This window comes from Dasypus novemcinctus, chromosome 2, assembly GCF_030445035.2.
Source record: "Dasypus novemcinctus isolate mDasNov1 chromosome 2, mDasNov1.1.hap2, whole genome shotgun sequence".
Taxonomy (NCBI): domain Eukaryota; kingdom Metazoa; phylum Chordata; class Mammalia; order Cingulata; family Dasypodidae; genus Dasypus; species Dasypus novemcinctus.
The window spans coordinates 71,911,456-71,934,512 of NC_080674.1; the positions used below are offsets into that span (position 1 = coordinate 71,911,456).

The 23,057-nt window shown below is 38.5% G+C and overlaps 1 protein-coding gene across 3 annotated transcripts in view; it reads left to right on the forward strand.

The window, feature by feature from the left end:
• MCCC2 (methylcrotonyl-CoA carboxylase subunit 2) overlaps nucleotides 1-23,057 on the forward strand; it is a 96,833-nt gene that overhangs the window by 65,769 nt on the left and 8,007 nt on the right. For all 3 annotated transcript variants that reach the window (XM_058309965.2, XM_004465628.4, XM_023590892.3), the window contains exons 9-15: nucleotides 1,006-1,105; nucleotides 1,211-1,306; nucleotides 12,155-12,227; nucleotides 15,033-15,109; nucleotides 16,841-16,907; nucleotides 18,467-18,623; nucleotides 22,730-22,844. In XM_058309965.2, coding sequence (XP_058165948.1) covers nucleotides 1,006-1,105; nucleotides 1,211-1,306; nucleotides 12,155-12,227; nucleotides 15,033-15,109; nucleotides 16,841-16,907; nucleotides 18,467-18,623; nucleotides 22,730-22,844 — 685 coding nt within the window. The remainder of the gene's footprint in view (nucleotides 1-1,005; nucleotides 1,106-1,210; nucleotides 1,307-12,154; nucleotides 12,228-15,032; nucleotides 15,110-16,840; nucleotides 16,908-18,466; nucleotides 18,624-22,729; nucleotides 22,845-23,057) is intronic.

A 23,057-nucleotide genomic window follows, 5' to 3' on the forward strand; every position in this document is an offset into this window, starting at 1 on the left:
CGGAAAGGTCTGTGGTTGGGAAGGCATTGTAGGGGTAGAAGAGGAGTAAATGTAGTCTCTGCTCTTATTTATAAACACCTAATCCAGAGGTAGGGCAAGACATGAAACAACTGTGAGAACTCAGCTCTTAGAAATGTCTCCCAAGATTTTGGCCTTTTCTTTAAAAAAAGAATCAACATTTAGATTGTGACAGCTTAGTTCTTATTCATAAAATGAACCAAATTTTTATTTTTTCAGTTTTTTTTTACCTGACTTTCAGATTTTTAAAAGTACTAGGAAGACATTGTACATCTACATCTGAAATAATAAGCCCTTTAATTTGGACAGAACTAATAACCCAAGCAGGCCTGTGTTTCATTCACACCAAACTGAAATTAAGCAGGAGCTTCTGTGGTCCTACCGCAGAACCACTTTATCAATACCCATTTTACCCATGATCTGAGGGACAGTTGTATTCAAGCCTTGTGTTTGTTACCTATGCAGCTTTCATTTAGGGTGTAACTTTGTTAGGGAAGACACGTCAGTCTCTTGGAAGTGGGAGAGCATAGCTGACATCTTTATTAGAGGCTCAGTTAGTTAAGAACACTTTCTGCTTTTCCAGGCTACATCACGAAAGTGTGCCTTCTATGGTTGGACTTCATCTTAGACAGTTTTGTTTGTGATGCAAGGTATGAGCATTTGAAAGAAACCCTAGTCAGCAAGGCTCTTTGGTCTAGTAAAAGAGGGTCAAGGTTGAGGAATAGAAGGTGTGAGTTCTTACATAGCTACCTAGTGGTCTTAGGCAGGTACTTACTTATGTGTATCTCAGTTTTATCCTGTGTGTAAAACAAGGCTAATACTGTTTTGCCAGGGACATAGTGAAGATCAAATAAGATGATCTTGATTAAAGTGTTTTGGAAGTAAGCACACTGTAATCTTTAGATGAGAGAAGATATTTGGGGTATAAGATATTGAATTATATTACTTTTCCCTGCTCTGATTATTTTAGTTTACTTTATTCTGTAGAAAGTCTGGAGTGACTGATCACTATGCTTTGGATGACAGCCATGCCCTTCACCTAGCTAGGAAGGTTGTGAGGAATCTGAATTATCAGAAGAAATTGGATGTGAGTAGGAGTTATTCTTATATTTTCCTGAAAAGCATTTTGGCCATTGTCACCTTGAAATAATGTCTTTAAACCGGTTAATAAGACTTTTCTGTATTTCTGCAGGTTACCATTGAACCTTCTGAAGATCCTTTGTTTCCTGCTGATGAATTATACGGAATAGTTGGTACTAACCTTAAGAGGAACTTTGATGTCCGAGAGGTTTGTAAAAATGGAAATATGAGCCATAAATTATGTTTTCCATCTCTTTGTATGTGTATCCATTTTCAAAATGAAAGTCTGTTAAGGTATGCTCTCATGTTGGGATTGGTGTGGATCTCAGTAAGCAGTGACATCTAAGGGAAAAATATCTTTCTAGAGTGTAGATTTCATTGGTACCTGCTAAGTATTCATGAGGAGAAAACTTACTGTAATTCTTTCATTGCACAGTGACAAAGCTTGGTTTGTTCATAAGTAGGATTCCATTTTCTTATGGACATTAGGAATGATGTAGCACACTTTAACACTTTTCAGCTCTTTCTTTTCATTACTCTAATTTTGGAAAATAAATGAAATGTCGGTAAATTGTTAGAGGAAAAAAAATACTCTTTTTAAGCAATATGACCTTAGCAAAGATTAGACTTTTGACTAGTTGAAGATGTTGCTCTGATTACAGATTGTTGACATAATCTTCTGTAATCTAGGTTGACAGGTTTTGTGTTTACATGTAACCTGTGGTCCTTTATTTTGTTCAGTATCCATGGCTAGCAGAATAAGTTTTAAATTAGGAAATTACTTTACTATCATGTTCTGTCCTAGAAGTCTTAATATTTTAAATTATTTTTCCTTTTGACTATAAAACTATTATATTCTAATTATGAAAAATTTAGAAAACACAGAAATAACATAAAGGAAAATTCCAGCATCCAGAGAAAGCAAATAACACTTTGGTTTTTTTGTCTTAATGCATATGTATACATTGTTATATAGTTGAGAGAGCACACATGTATGGTTTTTCTCTTTTTACCAGTATTAAATTATGAACATTTCCCCATGTCTTTCAAAGTTCATGAAACGTTTTTCTGTGGCTAGATCCCTATAACAGTGATCTGTAGGACCTAACTGTTCCTATAACTGTGCCTGGCACATGATAGACCCTTAGTAAATATTTGTTGACTGAATTGATGCATATAATATTCCATTATATGAATGTGTACAATTATTTCTGAAGGCAATACCCTAGTGGTGGTAAATGTTTTCGTTTCCTAGCTGTTAAAACAAATACCATACAAGGGTTGGCTTAACAATAGGAATTTATTGGATAGGAGGCCAGAAGGTTTGCTTGGGTTTGTATCTTCCAGCTGGCTGGCAACCTTGAGGTTCCTTGGCTTTCCCGTCACACACCAATGCATATGGCGGTGCCTTCTTTCTCTTCTGGGTTCCATTGACTTCCATCCTCTGGCTGCTTCTCTCTCCATTGGACTTTCAGTCTGCCTATAAAGGACTCTAGTAATCTGGATTAAAGCCAACCTGATTCCGTTGGACCACCCTTTAACTGAAGTCATATCTTGAAGCAATCTTATTTACAATATGTCTACACCTACCAGAATGGGGACCGAGATGAAGAAAATGGCCAAACTGGGTTACACAATTTAGTATACCACACTAGAGGACTTTAAATCCTGGATGTTATACAGCTCCAACTGATACTTCATTTCAGCAAGTGAGTTTGTTTCTAAATTTTAGCATTGAATTTTGAGTTTGACTTTTCAGTTAATTATAGGCACAGAAGAAATGGTAGTTAAAATCCGATGTGCTTGAAAATGAGTTGTTTTAGGTAGTTCCAGGTAGTCAAGTTTCCTCGAGAGCCAAGAATTCATTCTTTTCAGCATAACCACAGTTTCATTTATTCAACATTTATATTAAATATTTGTTTTATGCAAGGCATTGTTTCAGGTACCAGGATATAGAAGAGAACAAAAGAGAGACAAATCCGTGCCTTTATGGTTTTCCATTCCTTTCTCTTTTCTTTATTAGAGAGGTTGTGGGTTTACAGAACAATTGTGCGTAAAATACAGGATTGCCATATACCATCCCACCATCAATACCTTGAATTGGTATGGAATGTTTGTTACCATTGATGACAGCACATTTCTATAATTTTACTAATTAAAATCCTATTTTAACTTAGGGTTCATTGTTCATGTAGTGTAGTTACCCATATATATATTTTAAATTTAAAAAAATATTACCATATATATAATCTAACATTTCCCCTTTTAATCATATTCAGATATATGTTTCAATGCTGCTAACTGCATTCACAATGTTGTGCTGCCATCACCACCATCCATTACCAAATCATTTCTATCATTCCAAATGGGAACCCTGTCCATTTTAAGCCTTAACTTTTCACCCCTATAAATAACCTATATTTTGGATTCTGAGTCTATGAGTTTCCTTATTTTAATTGTTTCAAATCAGTGAAATCATAAATCATATTTTTTTTGAAAATTTTTATTTTTTTTTTAAAGATACATAGATCATACAAAATGTTACATTAAAAAATATAAGGTTCCCATATCCCCACTCCCCCCGCCCCACTTCTCCCACATCAACAACCTCTTTCATCAGTGTGGCACATTCATTGCATTTGATGAATACATTTTGGAGCACTGCCACACCACATTGTCTATAGTTTATGTTGTAGTTTATACTCTCCCTCAGTCCATTCAGTGGATTATGGAAGGATATATAATGTCCTGCATCTGTCCCTGCAATATCATTCAGGACAACTCCAAGTACCATAAATATCCCCATGTCACACCTCTTCTTCCCTCTCCCTGCCCTCAGCAACTCCTCTGGCCACTGTCTCCACATCAATGATAATTTTCTTCCGTTGCTAGAGTCACAATAATTCTATAGTAGAATACCAGTAAGTCCACTCTAATCCATATGTTATTCCTCCATCCTGAGGACCCTGGGATGGCAGTGTCCACTCCATCTCTAAATAGGTGGGGCTTAAATCCTACAAGACTAATGTGTGGGATTCTCCTGCTTTCAGTTGTAGACTCTCTTGGTTGAGATCATACCATGTTTGTCCTTTTGGGTCTGGCTTATTTCACTCAGCATGATGTCTTCAAGATTCATCCATATTGTCACATGTGTCAAGACTTCATTCCTATTTCTGGCTATTATTCCATTATGTGTATTTACCACATTTTATTTATCCATTCTTCGGTTGATGGACACTTGAGTTACTTCCGTCTTTTGGCAATTATGAATAATGCCGCTGTGAACATGGGTGTTCAAATACCTGTTCGAGTGCCTGCTTTCAGTTCTTTTGAGTATATACCTAGTAGTGTGATTGCCAGGTCATATGGTAGTTCTGTATGTAGCTTTCTGTGGAACTGCCAAACTCTTCCACCATTTTATATTCCCACCAGAAATGAATGAGTGTTCCTATTTCTCTGCATACTCTCCAACTCTTATTTTCTGTTTTGTTTTGTTTTTTAATAGTAGCCATTCTAATGCATTTGAAATGGTATCTCATAATCTCATATAAAATTCTTGGGAGGCAGTTGTTTTCCTTCAATACATTTATTATTTCAATCCACTTCTTTCTTGCCTCCATGGTTTCTTATGAAAAATTGGCACTCAATCTAGTTGGGACTCCCTTGTACCTAACACATTGCTTTTCTCTTGCAACTTTCAGAACTCTCTCCTTATCTTTTGCATCCAGTAGTGTAATCAGTATCTGATGGGGTATATTTTCTTCATGTTTATCATGTTTGGTGTTCTCTGAGCTTCTTGGATTTGCATATTCATGTCTTTTGCTAAGTTTGGGAAGTTCTCTGTCATTATTTCTTTGACTATTCCTTCTGCCTCTTTCTCTTATTCTCGTTCTCTGAGTCCCATGATGCACGTATTGTTGTACTTTTAGCTCTCTTAGGATATTTTTGCTTTTAATACTTATTTTCCTTTCTGCTCCTCAGTCTGGTTCATTTCAAGTCTTCAGGTTCATGGATTCTTTTTTCTTTCAGCTCCTGTAGGCTCTTGAAACCCTACTGGGCATTTTTTCATTTCAGTTATTGTGATCTTTAACTCCAGTAGTTCTGTTTGGTTCCTTTTTTTTTTTTTTTTCCTTCATAATTTCTATCTCTTTTCTTATACTCTCATATTGTTCATTCATTGTTTTCCTGATATTCTCTAGCTCTTTCTCTGTACTTTCCTTCATCTCCTTAAACATTTTTAAAAATTTAAAAGTGTATAGTGAAAGTGGTGAACTTAGAAATTAAACTTGGCTAACATCATACAGGAGTGCCCTATATCACCCCTTCACCAACACCTTGTGTTGTTGTAATACACTGGTTACAAACTAATCAAGTGCATCATCAAAATATTGTGACTAACTATAGTCCATATCTTACATATGTTGTGTTTTCCCCCCAAATCACCCTATTTTTTCAAACAAATCAATTTTATTGATACATATTAATAAAGCATACTCTTTCTTCAAAGTGTACAATCAATGGTATTAGGTATAGTCACATTCATCACTTCAATCATTATTAAAGCATTTTCATTATTTCAGTAGGAATGAATAAAAGACAAGTAATTTCTTCCCCTCTCAATCTCTTTATTTCCCCTGCTGTACATAGCTGCTATTTCTGGCTATTCTTGCACAATTATCTATTTGTTTATTAAGGAGTTTTATTGAGATATATTCACATACCATATGATCTATCCAATGTGTATAAACAATGGTTTTTTATTTTAGCTGGTAAAAAGATCTTTATTGTAAAATTGTAAAATAAATAGAAAAATAGATTGAAAATACAAATTTTAAAAGAGAATGCAAGGCCAGATTAGATTTAATACAATCAATATAAGAAATAGTATAGCAAGAAGCATTTATAAATGTAAATAATTCTAATTTAATAGAAATTAATTACAGCAATTCTAGTTTTTATATTACTGCTTTAACTATTGGACATAATAATCTCTAAGAATGAAATTCTTTCTGAATAATAAAATTCCTATTTGGGAATTCTTCACATCTTATTGGAATGAATTATAGGAGATAACAGTATGCCAACTCATAAAATCTTTTCACCAGTAGTCATGCTAAATCATTATTGATCCAGATGGATTATTTTAATTAACGAGTATGCATAAGAAAGGGTTAAAGAAAAATGAAGTATACAAAAATATATCTCGTTTCCAGTCCTCCTCAATTAAAAGCAAGTGTTTATTTTGTATGAAGAGACAGAATACTGAGACAGGAACAATTTGCTAGTTGCGCTGAGTCATTATTGTTCATATACTATAATATTGTTATTTTTTAATTTATCTGGTCTACTGCAGCCTTTTTTTGGTTACTATTGCATGAAATACCTTTTCCAGCCTTTCACTTTTAACAGGGTTGTATCCTTACATCTGAGGTGGGTCTCTTGTAGACAACATACAGACGATTTATATTCTTTTACCCATTCTATCAGTCTATGTCTTTTGAGTGGGGATTTCAATCCATTAACATTCAGTGTTATTACTGTAAAGACATTACTTATTTCATCCATTTTGTCGTTTGGTTTTCAGTTGTTATACCATTCTATTCTCTGTTTTCTTATCCTTTAGTTTACCCTTCCTAATCTTCATTTCTATACTCTTCCCAAATCTTACCCTTGTTTTTTCCTTTCAGGCTGCAGCATCCCCTTTAGTATCTCTTGTAAATCTGGTCTTTTGGTAACGTTCTATAAATTTTTGTTTTTTTGTAAAGACTTTGAGCTCACCCTCATTTTTGAAGGCTAGCTTTGCCAGATAGACAATTCTTGGCTGGCAGTTTTTCTCTTTCAGTCCCTTAAATACAGCATACCACTTTCTTCTCTCCTCCATAGTTTCTGGTAAGAGGCCAGCATATAATCTTTTTTAGTTTCCCTGGTATGTGATGCTTTGCTTTTCTCTTGCTGCTTTCAGAATCCTCTCTTTATCTCTGAGATTTGTCATTCTGAATAGTAGGTGTCCGGGGGTAGATCTATTTGGATTCATTTTGTTTGGGGTGCATTGTCCCTCTTGGATATTGATATTTCTGTCCTTCATAAGGGTTGGGAAGTTTTCAGTCATTATTTCCTCAAATAGTCTTTCTGCCCCTTTTCTAGTCTCGTCTCTTTCTGGGACACCAATAATGCGAATGCTTGTGTGTTTTGCATTGTTATTCAGTTCACTGCCACTCTGTTCCATTTTTCCCATTCTCTTCTTTTTCTGTTCTCCTGTCTTTCCAGTTCAGATATTCTGCCTTTGAAGTCATGAATTCTGTCTTCAGGCAATTCAGATCTGCTCCTCTGGGCCTCTAATATGTTTTTAATCTCATCCATCATGTCTTTCATTCCCATAAGGTCCGTTACATTTCTTTGCAGACTTTAAAATTGTTTTTTATGCTCTCCCAGAGTCTTCTTAATATACTTTCTTCTTTAGAAATATTTTCAATAAATTCTTTGAAGTGATTTAAGAGAGTTGTGTGATTATCACTGATTGTCTTAAATCCTGTATCACTTCAGGATATATGGTTTGTTCTTTTGGCGCCATCTCTTCCTGTTTCCTAGTACAGCTTGTGATCTGAATATGTTGATGAATTTGCTCTGATGGCCAGTATCTCTCTTACCTATTGTTTTTTTTCTCCATAGGTTTTCTTTAATATTTGGTTCAATTTATTCTCAGTCTTTAAAATTGCCCAGCTTAAGTTTTCAAAATTGGGCCAGGGACTCAATAGTGGGGTGCAGATTTTCTCTCAAGGGCTGGATACAATGTGTAAACTTTTTGTCCATGCAGTTTCCAGATCGGCCAGCAGATGGCGCTAGTCAGCACACCGTTCCATGGAGGTGTTTCAGTCTCCGCCTCCCCGTGTTCCAGTGTTGACTCTCCAGAGCAGAGATTCAAAGCAGGCTCTGCAGGCCAAAGTCACTGAAGAAAAGCACCCCAACCTCCCCACCCTTTCCCTTGAAACAGCTGACAGGAAGGAAGATGTCTGTTTCCCTCAGTAGGCTCCAGTGAGCCAGGGGTTTTACCTCAGCTTAGTATCTTGAGGGTGGCGGAGGAGAGCCCTTCCCAGCTGCCACAGAGCTGGGTAACTCACGTTTATCATTCCAGCTTCTTTGTCTCTGTCCCTCACCCACCCGAGAGTTGTGTGGCACTGTGCTGGGCTGCTGACCCCCAAAGCAGATTTCTTGGACAGCTTTTGCCTCTTTCTCCGTTGTTTCTGTGAGAGCAGTCAGCTCTGCCTGTTAGTCTGTCACTCCTTAAGCATTTTTAAGATGTTTTTAAAGGCTTTTTTTTTTAAAGTCCACATTTTCGTCTTTGGTGTTTTCTGTATTTTTATACTCTTTCTTTGGGTGGACCATTATTGCCTGTCTCTTTGTTTGTCTTATACTCTTTTTTTTCACTGCACACTACATTTAACTCTGGAATTTACTCCTGGAACAGCTGTTCCCTGGTTTTGTAACCAGCTGCTGATAAGACAGATTTTCTTGCACTTCAGCCCTCCTCTTAGGAAGGTCTGCCCAAGGGGAAAGCAGTGTGCAAGGTTTCCCCCTGTCTTTCTGGGCGTCTGTCTTGTCCTGGGCTTTTGCTTGTTAGTCGTTTAGGCGTTCCCTGTTTACAGGAGTTTGGTTCTACCCTCTGTTTCATAGGGGACAAACCTCCCTCTCCTTTGTATCTGAAGCTGGTAGGCCTTTGTCCCACATTGCGCTCCTCTACAGTTTGTTTGCACTCCTTTTCCCTTTTGTTGACTGATGCTGCTTTTGCATGGAGGGCAAATTCTGGGAGGTCACTCCAGGGAGAACTTTGCTAATTTGGTATTTCCCAGCCAAAACAGTGCCTGGGACCCACGGAAGGAGCACAGACTGGCTCCAAAGTTCCCTGTGGAGAGGGTCAGGAAAGGCTCCAGAACTTTTGCGATGGCTCCCCAATGCTGAGCTTTCCTATCCTGCCCAGCAAATGCAGCCCTTCAGCTAACGTTTTCCTGCAGCCCTGTGGAAGCCCTGTGTCTTTAAATCTCCAGTGCCTTTGCTGCCTTCGTCCAGGTGGAGGCTGAAACAATAGCTGCCCTCAGAGTCAGGACCCAGCAACCTGGATTTGCTAATATTTAAAACCTGCGATCAGCGGCCATTCTCATCCCTCTTCTGGGGGAAGAGGATTTTCATGTCCCTTTCCACAGCTGCTAGCAGGGACTGGACCCCATGTCAGCCTGCTCCGATAGTAGAGTAGGGGCACCGGTAGCCACTGCACAGAGAGAGCAATTTACAGTTCTTAACAGTAATTTACCTGCCTCTTCTTCCCTGGATGCTGTGCAGTGTTCTTCTGGCCTCTGAATTTCAAGCCAGCTCTTTCATGCAGTTTCTTCCTGTTTGATAGTCCTTTTGGTGGAAGTACTGAGGCCTGGAGCTCCTTATTCCGCTATCTTCCCTAGAAGTAGCTCCTCCATTTCATTTTAATAGAAATCTTTTATAAAAAATAGATCTTTTTTGCTTTCTTAAATAGTATTCTGGACTTCAACCTTTTTTTTTTTTTTTTTAAAGATTTATTTATTTATTTAATTCCCTTCCCTCCCTCGGTTGTCTGTTCTCTGTGTCTATTTGCTGCGTCTTGTTTCTTTGTCCGCTTCTGTTGTGGTCAGCGGCACGGGAAGTGTGGGTGGCGCCATTCCTGGGCAGGCTGCACTTTCTTTCACGCTGGGCGGCTTTTCCTCACGGGCGCACTCCTTGCACGTGGGGCTCCCCTAAGCGGGGGACACCCCTGCATGGCAGGGCACTCCTTGTGCGCATCAGCACTGCGCATGGGCCAGCTCCACATGGGTCAAGGAGGCCCGGGATTTGAACCGCGGACCCCCCATGTGGTAGATGGACGCCCTAACCACTGGGCCAAGTCCGTTTCCCACCTTTTTGTTTTTGAAGATTTATTTTATTTATTTCTCTCCCCTTCTCCTTCCCCCCATCCCAGTTGTCTGTTCTCTGTGTCCATTTGCTGCTTGTTCTTTTTGTCTGCTTCTGTTGTTGTCAGTGGCACAGGAATCTGTGTTTCTTTTGTTGTTGCGTCATCTTATTACATCAGCTCTCCATGTGTGCGGCACCATTCCTGGGCAGGCTGAACTTCTTTCACGCTGGGCAGCTCTCCTTACAGGGCGCACTCCTTGCGCATGGGGCTCCCCTATGCGGACACCCCTGTGTGGCAGGGCACTCCTTGTGCGCATCAGCACTGCGCATGGGCCAGCTCCACACGGGTCAAGGAGGCCCAGGGTTTGAACCGCGGACCTCCCATGTGGTAGACGGACACCCTAACCACTGGGCCAAGTCTGCTTCCCCCACCTTTTGTTGATTCATGCTCATTATTGTGATTAAAATTTATCATATTTTTCCTCTAATGTAGCAAATAATCCTTGGATGCAGGCCCTAGCAGTACATGGAGCTGTGGAACTGGACTGGGATATGAGTTAGAGAACCTGAGCTCTGGTTCTTGTTGCCCCAGTCAGTGTTACTGGGATTTAACCCATGTGCCTGGTTTCTTTTTCTATTAATAGTAATAGTACTACATGTTTTGTCTGCTTCCTGAAGTTTGGGTTTTTGTGAAGATAAGTTAATATATTTTACATGACTGGGTAGTAAGAAGGTAGTGTTAACACCAAATGACCCCAGATTGCTATGTCCTTTGAGTGCCTTTAACTTTTTCTAGAAATTTTCTGTTTCCTCCTGTGTAGCTTTTGGTAAATAGCAGCAGCTTCTTCCCCTTTTAAAATTGTTAAATTGGCTCAGAATGTCCAAGGAGAAAAAATTATGAGACCAGTTATTGTTTTTTGTTTTTTTTTATTTTTCATTTATTTCTCTCCCCTTCTCCCCACCCCCACCCCCCAGTTGTCTGCTGTCTGTGTCCATTTGCTGTGTGTTCTTCTGTGACCGCTCCTATCCTTATCAGCAGCACTGGGAATCTGTACTTTTTTTTGTTGCGTCATCTTGTTGTGTCAGCTCTCTGTGTGTGCAGCGCCATTCCTGGGCAGGCTGCACTTTCTTTCACGCTGGGCGGCTTTTCCTCACGGGCGCACTCCTTGCGTGTGGGGCTCCCCTACGCAGGGGACACCCCTGCATGGCACAGCACTCCTTGCGCGCATCAGCACTGCGCATGGGCCAGCTCCACACGGGTCAAGGAGGCCTGGGGGTTGAACCACGAACCTCCCATGTGGTAGGCGGACGCCCTATTCATTGGGCCAAGTCCGCTTCCCCCAGTTACTGTTTTGATATGTGAAAAGAATAGCAGTTCTTTTCAAATATCAAGGTGCAATTTTGGAAGTATATAGAGTCTAGGACAGAGAAATGGTATAGTCTCATTATATTATTCGCCCTTTTAGAAAAATAACTGAAGAGTAATTCAAACTACGCTTTCACTTAATGGAAAGAAGTATATTGGGAAGTAGATTGGAAAACATTGTTATTATTACTTTACAGATGAGGAAATTGAAGCTTAGAGAGTTTTAGCCTATGATTCTAGTTCCTCAGCTGGTTCTTAATCTCAGCCTTATTCTTTTAGGTTCCTTTACCACTTTGGTTCATCACATCTTTCTTCACAACTTTATTGTATTTCTCCAGGAGTGAAACCTGAGACAGGTAAAATGATACACAGGTCAGGTGTGACACCATTGGTTGGAATCAGTCTTCTTACTCTAAAACTTTGTCATTTCCCCATACCCTGCTTTTTCTGATTGAATTCCTGAAGCTCTGCAGATGCATTTGAATAGTTCCTGAAGCCCTAAATCTAGCATCAAGCTGTTGGAGTCTCTTCAGCTTCTCATGTATGTAACATGGTGCAGTCTGCTCTTTTAGCAAAGTGTAAAATCAGTGCCCAGAACGGCTTCCAGACATTCAACATGCATGCAAAGTGAAATTCTGGTGAGAAGATTTTCTGTGTGGGGTGAAATCTTGTCAAAGTGACAGCTTCACTGTGAATTTGTTTTCCTTATAAATAACTTTAATGCAAAAAGCCTTTTGTAATGTAATTTCTCAGGGGCATTGTTATCTTTCCTCTTAGGTCATTGCTAGAATCGTGGATGGAAGCAGATTCCATGAATTCAAAGCCTTCTATGGAGACACATTAGTCACAGGTATAACAAAGAAGAATTGAACATATGAACATTTTCTTCTACTTTGAAAATAAGTGATCTCTTGTCTCAAGGCTTTGAGACACTTGGCATGAGCTTTATTATTTAGATCAGTATAAATGTGTGAGTCATTATTCAAAAAGAGCCATTTTATAAAAATCATTTGTGATTGAATGGCCTAGTGGTTCCAGAGAGTTTAAAATATGTCATCTAGTTGCTGTGGTATAGGCCCTTATCTGTGGCTTTGTTGCATTAACTGAAGCACTACTATAATTGCTTATAGTAAAATTAGCAGAAAATATTTGTAGTTTCTTTTGAAAATTTCAACACTCTCTTTTGTTCTTTAGTTTCCAATTCCCGTAGGAAGTTTATATGATGTTTAGGTTTCCAAAAGTGATGTAGAATGAATTAAAGCTTCTTACAGCCTCTGTGTAGGTCTTTTGCTGACCCATGCAAATACTAGATTGAGAACACAAGACAGTGTACTAGGTCACGAAAAAACAAAATAAGGATGTTTATGAAAATTAATTCATTTGTCTAAACTGTTAAGTTTGTAGACTATTGAAGAAAAGCATTTAAAACATAAATGCAACCCATAATAATCTATCTTGGGCAAATGACAAAACAAATTGTGTGAATTTTATTTGACCTTAAAACTTGAAAGTGCAGTAGCTAATCAGAAGACAATATATCAGAGTAGAACAGAAACTAGCTGCAAAAATCCAACTTGTAAATATATATCGAGGCTTAAGGATGAGTCACCACACTTTCTCCTGGTCTGATTTATGAGCAAGTGAAGGGTTCACAGTGGGGGTGGAATTTATATTTTTATATTTAGGTGTTTAAGTGTTTAAGAGCTTTTTGTTTGATATATTGACAGGATTTGTCACCCAACAGTTCAGGATGTAGGCCTCTTTCTGAAGCAGTTTAAAACAAGTCAGAGCTGTTTCTGCTTTCTCTAACGATGGTTGGGCTGTTCTTGTCATCCCCTTTTATGTATTTGCTCTGTCCTTGCTAAGTGGCTGACCTCTTTGTCCCCTAGAATACCAGGGTTACAGCCAGTTTCCTCCATCTCTGGGGGAATGAGAGGTGAGAAGAGAATGAGGTGGGGGAGGTCTGAGAGGGGGAGAGAAAAACGGGGGGCTGGGGTTGATAGGAGGGAGAGCAGGGGAGGGAAAGAGGAGAGGATCAGGTTCCCTGAGGATCAAGTTCTCTGGCAGCTCTTAAGGATTTCCTCCTGCCTCAGCACTTCCCATATGTAGGCCTTAGTAGTTTCTTGGACATTTTACTCTTATGTTGGGATCAGGAAGTTGGGGAGTCCCTTTTGCATGGATGTCCCTAGTATAGTGGGGGCGTGTGCTCGACTGAGTGGGCCTTATACCTGCAGGTCCCCATGCAAGGCTAATTACGGGTTGAATGTCTCAGTAGTTAGCAAGGCATTGCATCTTCACGGGTAGCATCTTACTGGTGAGGAATGTGCTAGGTTCCCATCACATTTTGTGGGGTGGGGCAGGTCCTTCTGCATTTTTCACTCCTCTCTGAATTGCTTCTGTAAGTGGCAGTACTGTTCAGGATGTTCATCATAGACTTTGGAGTGGGCTTCTAGGCCTGGAAGACAAAGAGAAACTATGTGGTCATCATTAGTATTTTATCATATAAAATAATATAAATGTTTAAAAAATAATAAATCAAGACAAGGCTAGAGTAAAGCAGGGAAGCAGTCTAAAAGTTTTGTGCCATCAATATGTCAGCATTCTCTCTTATCCATTAATTTTTCTTCACCAATTTTTTTGAGTACCCGCTTTGTACCAAGCACCCTGGGTGTCTTAGCTTCTCCCTGTCCAGCTAGAGTTTGAAGAGACAGAACCCAGTTCAAGGAACTTTTCTCTATGCTTTCTTTGATCCTCTTTCACAAGCACAGTTTGTTGTTTCTTGGTTCCAAGTATTTGATATCTATTTATCATTACAAGTATGATTTTTAATTCATTCTCCTTGTTGAATGTTATACTCTTGGGAAGGTCTCTAGTCAGGCTCTTCAAACTTCAGTTTCAATATAATTCACCTCCCCTAAAATCACCTAAAGTGTCTGTCTCATAAAACAACAGGTTTTGTTTTCTTTTTCCCTTCCTTATTTTGCCTGTGGTTTTGTGTATGAAAGGTAGGCATTTGGAGCGGTAGTGGAAATGGTGAGATATAAATAAAAGTTTTAAGCTGGGGAAAGAGAAAGATGTAAATATAGAGAAAATGAAAATGGAGTGGTTCTTTGTTTCCTAAACTTTTAACTATATTTCTTACTTTAAAATTGGTTAACCCAGATTTGACCTTGTTCCTGACTTTTAAAAAAATTGCCTCTGCTGACCTTATCCTTTTTAAGGGCCTGTCATTACCACAGGCATTTTCTGGAAAGCTCATCACCTGAAACTGGCCAGGAGCTCTGAAAATTGACTCTTAAAGTGATATACATCATTGTTTTCCTTACTTGCATAACTCTAATGTCTAGTGTATAGTATGTAGTAGGTGCTCAGGTACAGATCGAATGAATGGATGGATGGCACACTGAACCAACCCTGTAACAATTACATATGTCAGTCAGATGACTGGATATCTTTACATACTATAAAACTCTTAAAAGAGAGCAAAAGAAAATGATGGTAACTTAGGAACATATAATTGTGACAAAAATAGAAAAATCTCTTTATTTTAGGCTCTGATCAAAAATTAATGAATGTGGAAATGTGTCTGTTTTTATTGTAAATTCAAAATACCCTCTGATATACATACATTTTTTTTTTTAAATTTTCTTTTGAGGATTTGCTAGAATATTTGGGTACCCAGTAGGTATCATTGGAAACAATGGAGTTCTCTTCTCTGAATCTGCAAAAAAGGCAAGTACTGGTTATATCGTGTCGAGATTTTTCTGTTTTAATTTAATTAATTTTGAAGGTCAAGTGATGAATTAAAAATTATCGCATAAAAGCTTTAAAACGTTGAAGCAGATGCCTTAGCAAAAGAACTCTCTCTTCGTTAGAGGCAGTCTTCATGGTGGTTTACCTTAACATAATAAACTATTTGGAACACTTAAAAAAATAAAATCTCACTTTAATCCTATCATATACTCCAACTAACTCTTTTCTGTTTTCTTACTTTTTGGAATTGGGAGGTTGGTAGGACTTGTTCCTTGAGCTCTGGCTTTTGAGAGGGAATTCTTGACTATCTTTTGACTTAGTATTTAATTTTCCTACATCTTCTCTGATTTACCTAAATTTGGAAAAATGTAATTTGTGTATATATTTGATAAAATGTTTTCTTAAAAAGAAAAAAGATATTTAGCCTTATTTTTCCTCTTGAAATGGTAAGGTAGATAACACGATAAGACATCTTTTATTGATACAGGTAACAGTTAACCTCTTTCATATGCTAATTGGGGAAAATTTGGCTTTTATGAAGTGTTTTATCAATAAAATCAGTTTTTATATTGTTATTCATTGTCATTCTCTTACCTTGATTATAAAATAAGAAAGTAGATTAAAATAACCCATAATCATACCAGAAAAATATTCTTAGTTTTTTTTTTTTTTTTTTTTTTTTTTTTACAAAATTGATATTACCAGATATGTATAAAGGTTTTGCTTATGTTCATTTAAGAGTGTATATATAATGGGTATTGCCAAAGCATGAAATATTCCTGAAATAATGACTTAATGAATAGGTTATATATTTATTTCAATGGAGAAAATGTCAGATGAGACCAAACAAAATTCTACCTGGTCTTATTTGTCAGCTTTGTTTGGGAGGAGTTTTGTTTGGCTTCTATCTGACATTTCATTTGTTAAAATAAGCCTCAAAGGTCCATGTGATTTCCTCATTCTTATAAACATAGTCATATGTTTGTGTATGGTTGAACAATTACTGTGAAATTTCTTTGCCTGCCAAAGCATTCCTAGCAAAAGTATAAGGATAGACAGTAAAAGCTTCTCACAACCACAAATATATAAAGGAAAACGTTTTTAACAGTTTTCTTACATAATCTTTAGAAGACATGGAAAGTAATAGATATAATTTTGTTTCATTAAATAATTTATTTCCTAGACTCAAGCTTAGATGGTCTCTATTACTCATCTATTCTAAATTCCCATTTACTTGGGAGGAATTGTTAAGAAAGATGTATTTTACTATAATCTTGGTGCATGAAAGGATTTCAGATAGTCATCAAAAAGTAAATGTCACCCTCAATATCCCAGTAGAGTTTATATTCTATCTTTTTAAAAGTGAACATTTTCACTAACAGGAAGTTCTTTCTACTCTGTTATTTAAATTTCACTTGCTATAAGGCATGGTCGTGAGTAACTTCATCGTTGACACAGGTTGTTGTCCTACGGCCAGGCACTAGTGATGACACAGGTGACCGTGCAAATTGAGGCAGAACAAACTCAGGGTAACGTGTCCCACTGATAACTATCAGCACTATTATATCGTTGCTGTGAATGTAAGGGCAGACGATGGGCCAAGCAAAATGTATTCTTTCTAGTCTTTGACCCAAGTTGTACTGTTTGTAGGATGCATGATGACTATAGGTTTGTTAATAGCCCTTTCAAAAGACTTCTATTAACTTTTAGGGTACTCACTTCATCCAGTTATGCTGCCAAAGAAGTATTCCTTTGCTGTTCCTTCAAAATATTACTGGTAAGAAAATAGCTTGATCATTTTGGTTGCTTTGTCTTAGAGCTGTGGTGTCCAGCATGGCTCATGTACTGGACAGCACAACCTAGAATACTTCCATCAGAGCCAAAAGTTCTATCAACGTGCTTTCTTAGAGTCTCTTTAAGACTTAGGGCTTTTCTTCATGAATATTAAATATTTTGAGGAGTTTATCTGTACTTTCTAAGTGAAGCGATTTCTGACGTACATCACAAACATTCGAGTGGCCTCCCTTTACTCACACATGCACATGCACACACACCCAGAAAACAACGAGCCGTTCTCTGTCAGTAACACCATCTCCGCACTGCCACTGTGTTGTCAGAGCATTGTCATTTTTCCCAATCCTTCTTTATATCTAAGGGATGTCAGGCACATGCTGTGGTTCTTTCTTTTCATCATCTTCTATTGTGCAGTTAATTTTTCCTGAAGCAACATCTTTTAAAAATGTTCATATGCATGTTTTGTGTAGCCTCTTGTTTACCCCCTTGGTAAGGGAGGGATTTCCACCCTAGGGTTGGAGATGGTCGAACTCACGACCCCTGACACTGGACAGATGCCATCAACAGCAGTTTATTAGTCACACATATGCACACCCTGTCCAGGAGGACCCCACGCACCACCCAGGGCCCAATGGGGCTTGTGCTTGGGAACAGAGTAAACCCCAGGGGCTGTGGGTGGCAGGCTTTGTAGTATCAAGAGGCTGGGTTGCCCCTGGGTCCCAAGGGCGGAGGCGATTGGTTTGTTGGAATAATTCTGCAGATGGCAGGACTCTGAAGTCAGGGATAAGCAAGGCCTGCACCTGGCCCGCTTGATAAGCAGGGTTGTTTGACTCGGGGATTACATCTGCAGGAGTGGAGTAGGGAAGGGAACTTGTGGTTAGGTCCTGTGACGCTCTCTTCATCCTACAGCACATGAGTGAAGTGCTTCTCCCAGGTTGAGGAGGGGGACAAATGAAGCCTGTCTTGGTCTTTCTACAAAGGGAGGGAGGAGTCCAAGACCTGGGGATCACAGTGAAGCTTCAACAGAGCTGAGCGACTTGAAGAATTAGGATTCCATAATTGTAATGATTTTTTTCCCCTTCCAGTAGAACTCCCTGGAAAGGACTCTTAGCATCTCTATAAAGCATTAATCTTTATTTCATCAAAATTTTAAAGCAGCACTTCAGAACAACAATATATTTTTAAATCAGGTCAGTGAGCGCTGAAGTCTCATAGTTTGGCTTGCCATAGTTAATTTTTCCTTAATTTGCTTTGTGAGTCATCATCAAGCCACTGTTTTGAGAGCATTTTTCAAAGATAATTTGCATCATTATATTCTTTGAACACATCCAGATGAACTGCCTTAAGAAAACTTAAAAAGTGATTAGAAAATATTTTATTTTGCCTTTTAAGGCAATTTTTTCAGGTTATATTTCATATATATTTAGGATGGGATGCCTGCAGGAAAATTAGTTTAAGATGTACTTGCACATGCCTTGGTGGGATTGACTTCTGCTCATGAATCCCATTATCCAGAGGCTCTTTTTCTGTTCTCTTTCTTAGGATTCATGGTGGGTAGAGAATATGAAGCTGAAGGAATTGCCAAGGATGGTGCCAAGATGGTAGCTTCTGTAGCCTGTGCCAATGTACCTAAGATAACCATCATCATTGGGGGATCATATGGGGCCGGAAACTATGGGATGTGTGGCAGAGCATACAGGTGGGTGCTGTCCTGATTTTATCTGAAAGAACATGCTTTAAGTATAATTAGAAATGGTCAGTTTATTTCAGGTTTATTTAAAGTTTAAAATAGCATTCACAAACCAGATCAATTGTACTCATAATTTATATTACCTGAAGGGGTGAAATTAAATTTAATACTAGATGCTATTTGGAAGAAATCCATGGTGAGACTCAAACATTTTGAAATGGATCATAATGAAAGCATTACATATCAAAACTTAAGTCATGCAACTGAAGACTTGCTTTGAGAACAGTTTTAAGCATTAAATGTACACTGCAAAAGAAGAAAGACTAAAAATCAATGACCCACACCATGTCAAGAAGTTAGAAAAAGAACAGCATATTAATAGCAAGGAAAATTGAAAGAGAATAGTAAAAAGCAAAACTTAATATAGAAGAATCAGTAAAGCCAAAAGTTGGTTTGTTTTGAAAAGGCTAATAAAATTGATAATCTCCTCTAATACTGAAAAATAAAGAGAGAAGACACAGATAATCATGTTTATGCCCAGTAAATGAGGTGAAATGGATAAATACAGTTTATCAAAGCAGATATAAGAAGAAATAAAATCTTAATATAAATATTAAAGAAATTACCTCTGTAAAAGACTTCCCACAGAGAAAAGTCCAGGCCAAGGTGACTTCACCAGTAAATTCTACCAAACTTTTAAGGAAGAAATAACAATCTTGCAGAAACATTTTAGAGAGAAGAAAACAAGACAGCTTTTTCTACTTTCTTGTATGAAGCCAGCATAACCTCAATACCAACCTCACAAGGAACGGTACAGGAAAGGAAAATTGCAGTGTGATTTCATTCATGATTATAGATGTAGAAATCCCAAACAAAGCATTAGCAAACTGAATCCAGCAAATATATGAAAAGATTAATCCATGGTGACCAAGTTGGGTTTATTTTAGCAGTGCAATATTGATTTATATTTAAGAATCAAGGAGGTGGACTTGGCCCAGTGGTTAGGGCGTCCGTCTACCACATGGGAGGTCCACGGTTCAAACCCTGGGCCTCCTTGACTCTTGTGGAGCTGGCCCATGCGCAGTGCTGATGCGCACAAGGAGTGCCCTGCCATGCAGGGGTGTCCCCCGCGTAGGGGAGCCCCACGCGCAATGAGTGCACCCTGTAAGGAGAGCCGCCCAGTGTGAAAGAAAGTGCAGCCTGCCCAGGAATGGTGCCGCACACACGGAGAGCTGACACAACAACATGACACAGCAAAAAGAAACACAGATTCCTGTGCCGCTACAACAACAGAAGTGGACAAAGAAGAAGATGCAGCAAAAAGACACAGAGAACAAACGGTGGGGGTGGGGGGGGAGAGAAATAAATAAATCTTTTTTTTAAAAAAAGAATCAGTATAATTCAGCATGTTAACTGAATAAAGGAGAAAATATACAATCTCAAAAAATTGCAGACACAGTATTTGATAATATTAAAAGGCCCTTTATGATAAAACTTCTCTTAGCAAACTAGGACTAGAAGGGAGCTTCTTTAATATGATATTGGTTACTTATAAAAACTCGGAGCAAATGTCAGGAAGTGTTCCTGATTCAGCTTTGGTGATATACTTTATGGTAATTCACTGATCTCTGCTTTTGTGATATGTATACTTTTTGAATGATTTTCTGCATGTGTATTATACTTTATACTTTAGTTAAAATGACTTAAGAAGATGCTACTGATAGATTAATCATAGGCATTATTATTATTATTATTATTATTATTTTAAAAAGTTTATCCCCCCCACCCTTGCTGCTTGCTTGCTGTCTTGCCTCTCTGTCCATTCACTGCACATTCTTCTGTGTCTGCTTGCCTACCCTTGTTGTATCATTTTACTGCACCAGCTTTCTGCAGGCATGGGCTGCCAGCTCTCGGCGGGCATAGGCCAGCTTGCCTTCACAAGGAGGCACTGGAACGTGAACCCAAGGCTTCCCATATGGTAGATGGGAGCCAATCGATTGAGCCACATTTGCTTCCCAGGCATTGTTATTTTTAAAGCAGTGGAAGATTTCATGGTCTACATTTTGAAGCATGGTAGAGTAGGACAGCTATGATTGAAGAAATTGAGATAGAGGTAAAATGCCTTGAAGGCTTGGGAGTTATAGTTTAGTTCCCTTGATCTGATCTCCTGTAACTTTCCTGCCTCTTTTTGCTCTCCCTCTGGCTCATGCTAATCCGGACACACTGACCTTGCTCTTCTTCATACGTGCTAGGCTTGCTCCCATCTCAGTGCCTTTGTACTCGCTTTGCCCTCTGCTGGGATTGTTTTACCCATGAATATCCATGGCTGGCTCCTTCTCCTTCTTGGTGATGTAGTTTTACCTGGCACCTTTCTCTTTAAAATTCTAAACTCCCCCTCCTCTGCACTCCCTATTCCCTTCTCTATTTTTCTTCACCTAACGTATCAATTGTTTTACTTGTTTATTTGCAGTTTGTCTGTCCCCACTAGAACATAAGCACCATGAAGGCAGGGATTTTCGTCCCATTTTGTTCACTGTGTATTTCAAGTATATAAAAGAGACAGGGCCTGTCTTATGGCACTCAGTAAATGTCTTGTTAAATGAATCAATCTGTTTTTTTGATTCACTACTGTTGTCATGCCATGCTTGCCTTTGGCTTTTTAAATAATAGTGCCTGCTATATGTTGAAAGTGGTTTGAATGTCATTTGTTGAAAAGAGAGACTGTCACATGACTACATCTATAATCTTGTCCAAATGGAATGTCAAAAAGAGCATTAGAAAGCTTGCTCATAGGCACACTTATTCACTCTCTAAAAGAACATCATTGTTGGGAATTGAAAAAGCAAAAATTTTTTGTGCATATTCAAGCTGAGCTTAAAAAAAAAGTGAGAGACATTTTTATGGGTTTCTCTAAAGTGAAACAAAATATATTTGTTGCAAATTAAAACGAGATCCTTTTTTTTTCCCCTATATGATTGATGAAGGTGGAAGATCTCAGGTGTACTCCTACACTGTTAGCTGTTGTGTAGAACAATTTGGCATTTTCTGTTAGGAAAACATGCCTGCAAATGTGCAGAGAGATAAGTATAAGATTGTTTTCTGCAGTATTATTGTAGAAGCAAAAACTTATCACGATCTGTAGATGGGGAATAAACAAGCTGTTTTATAGCCAAGCAGTGCAGTACTGTTTTGCCGTTCAAAAGAATGAAGCAGATCTCCATGTGCTGATGTGGAAAGGTTTCCAAGACATGCTGCTAAGTGAAAACTCTAGTTGAAGAAAAGAATCATGATTTTTTTAACGAAGATAATAATAGTGGTATTGTACTACCATGTTTCTAGAAAGAAAAGGAAGTTGAATATATGCACCTGTTAGAATTGCCAATCAGTGATAGGGATTTGGGGAAACTGTCGTTCTACTTTACGTGATGTTTGAACAATTTATAATATTAGAAGATTGTATTACATTGTAATTATAAAGTCTTTGAAGGCATGTATATGTGTTTAAAGTATATTGGGTAAGCTTCTCAGTTGGAATCATGTACAGGAGTGGTTTTCAACTGTCACTGCACACCAGAACGATCGAGTCAACTTAAAAATCATATTCATGATTAAGCCCCATCTCTGGAGATTGGGCTGGGAGTAGATTCCAGACTTTGACTTTTTTTTTTAAGGGGGTACTGGGGATTGAACCCAGGACCTCATACATGGGAAGCAGGCACTCAGCCACTGAGCTACATCTGCTCCCCAGACTTTGGTGTTTTCTTTGTTCTTTTTTTAAGATACCAGGGTCCAACTCGACTACTGAACTGTATTGGCTCCCTTGCATTGGTTTCTCCATTTGTTTGCTTGTTGTTTATTTCTGTTTTTTTTTTTCAGTAGGCACCCAGAACCAAACCTGGGACCTCCCATGTGGGAAGCAGGCACTCAACTGCTTGAGCCACTTCTATTCCCACTTTGGTATTTTTTGATGGTCCCAGACAATTGTAAGGTGAAGTAGAATTATGAACCATAGATATACAGGGAAAACATGAACCTCTGTCAATTAGTAATCTCCATGTTCTATGCTTTACATTGAACTACTTTGCTTATTCTTTCTTTCTTTTTTTTCTCCCTAGTCCAAGATTTCTCTACATGTGGCCAAATGCTCGTATCTCAGTGATGGGAGGAGAGCAGGCAGCAAATGTGTTAGCCACAATAGCAAGGGACCAAAAAGCACGGGAAGGGAAACAGGTAAATGCCATTTCTTATCCATCTCTGGGTTTGGGTTTTGCCACTGAACTCCCTAGGACCAGGGAGCAGAGAGCCCAGAATCACTCTCTGTGCAAGGCAGGGCTTGAACACACAGTGCTCAGCTTCGTTGTATAATAGAAGGAAGCTGTCCTGGGAGTTGTTCCAGCAGTTTAGGTTTACACCTTTTCTATGGCTCTCTTTTAAAGGTCATTT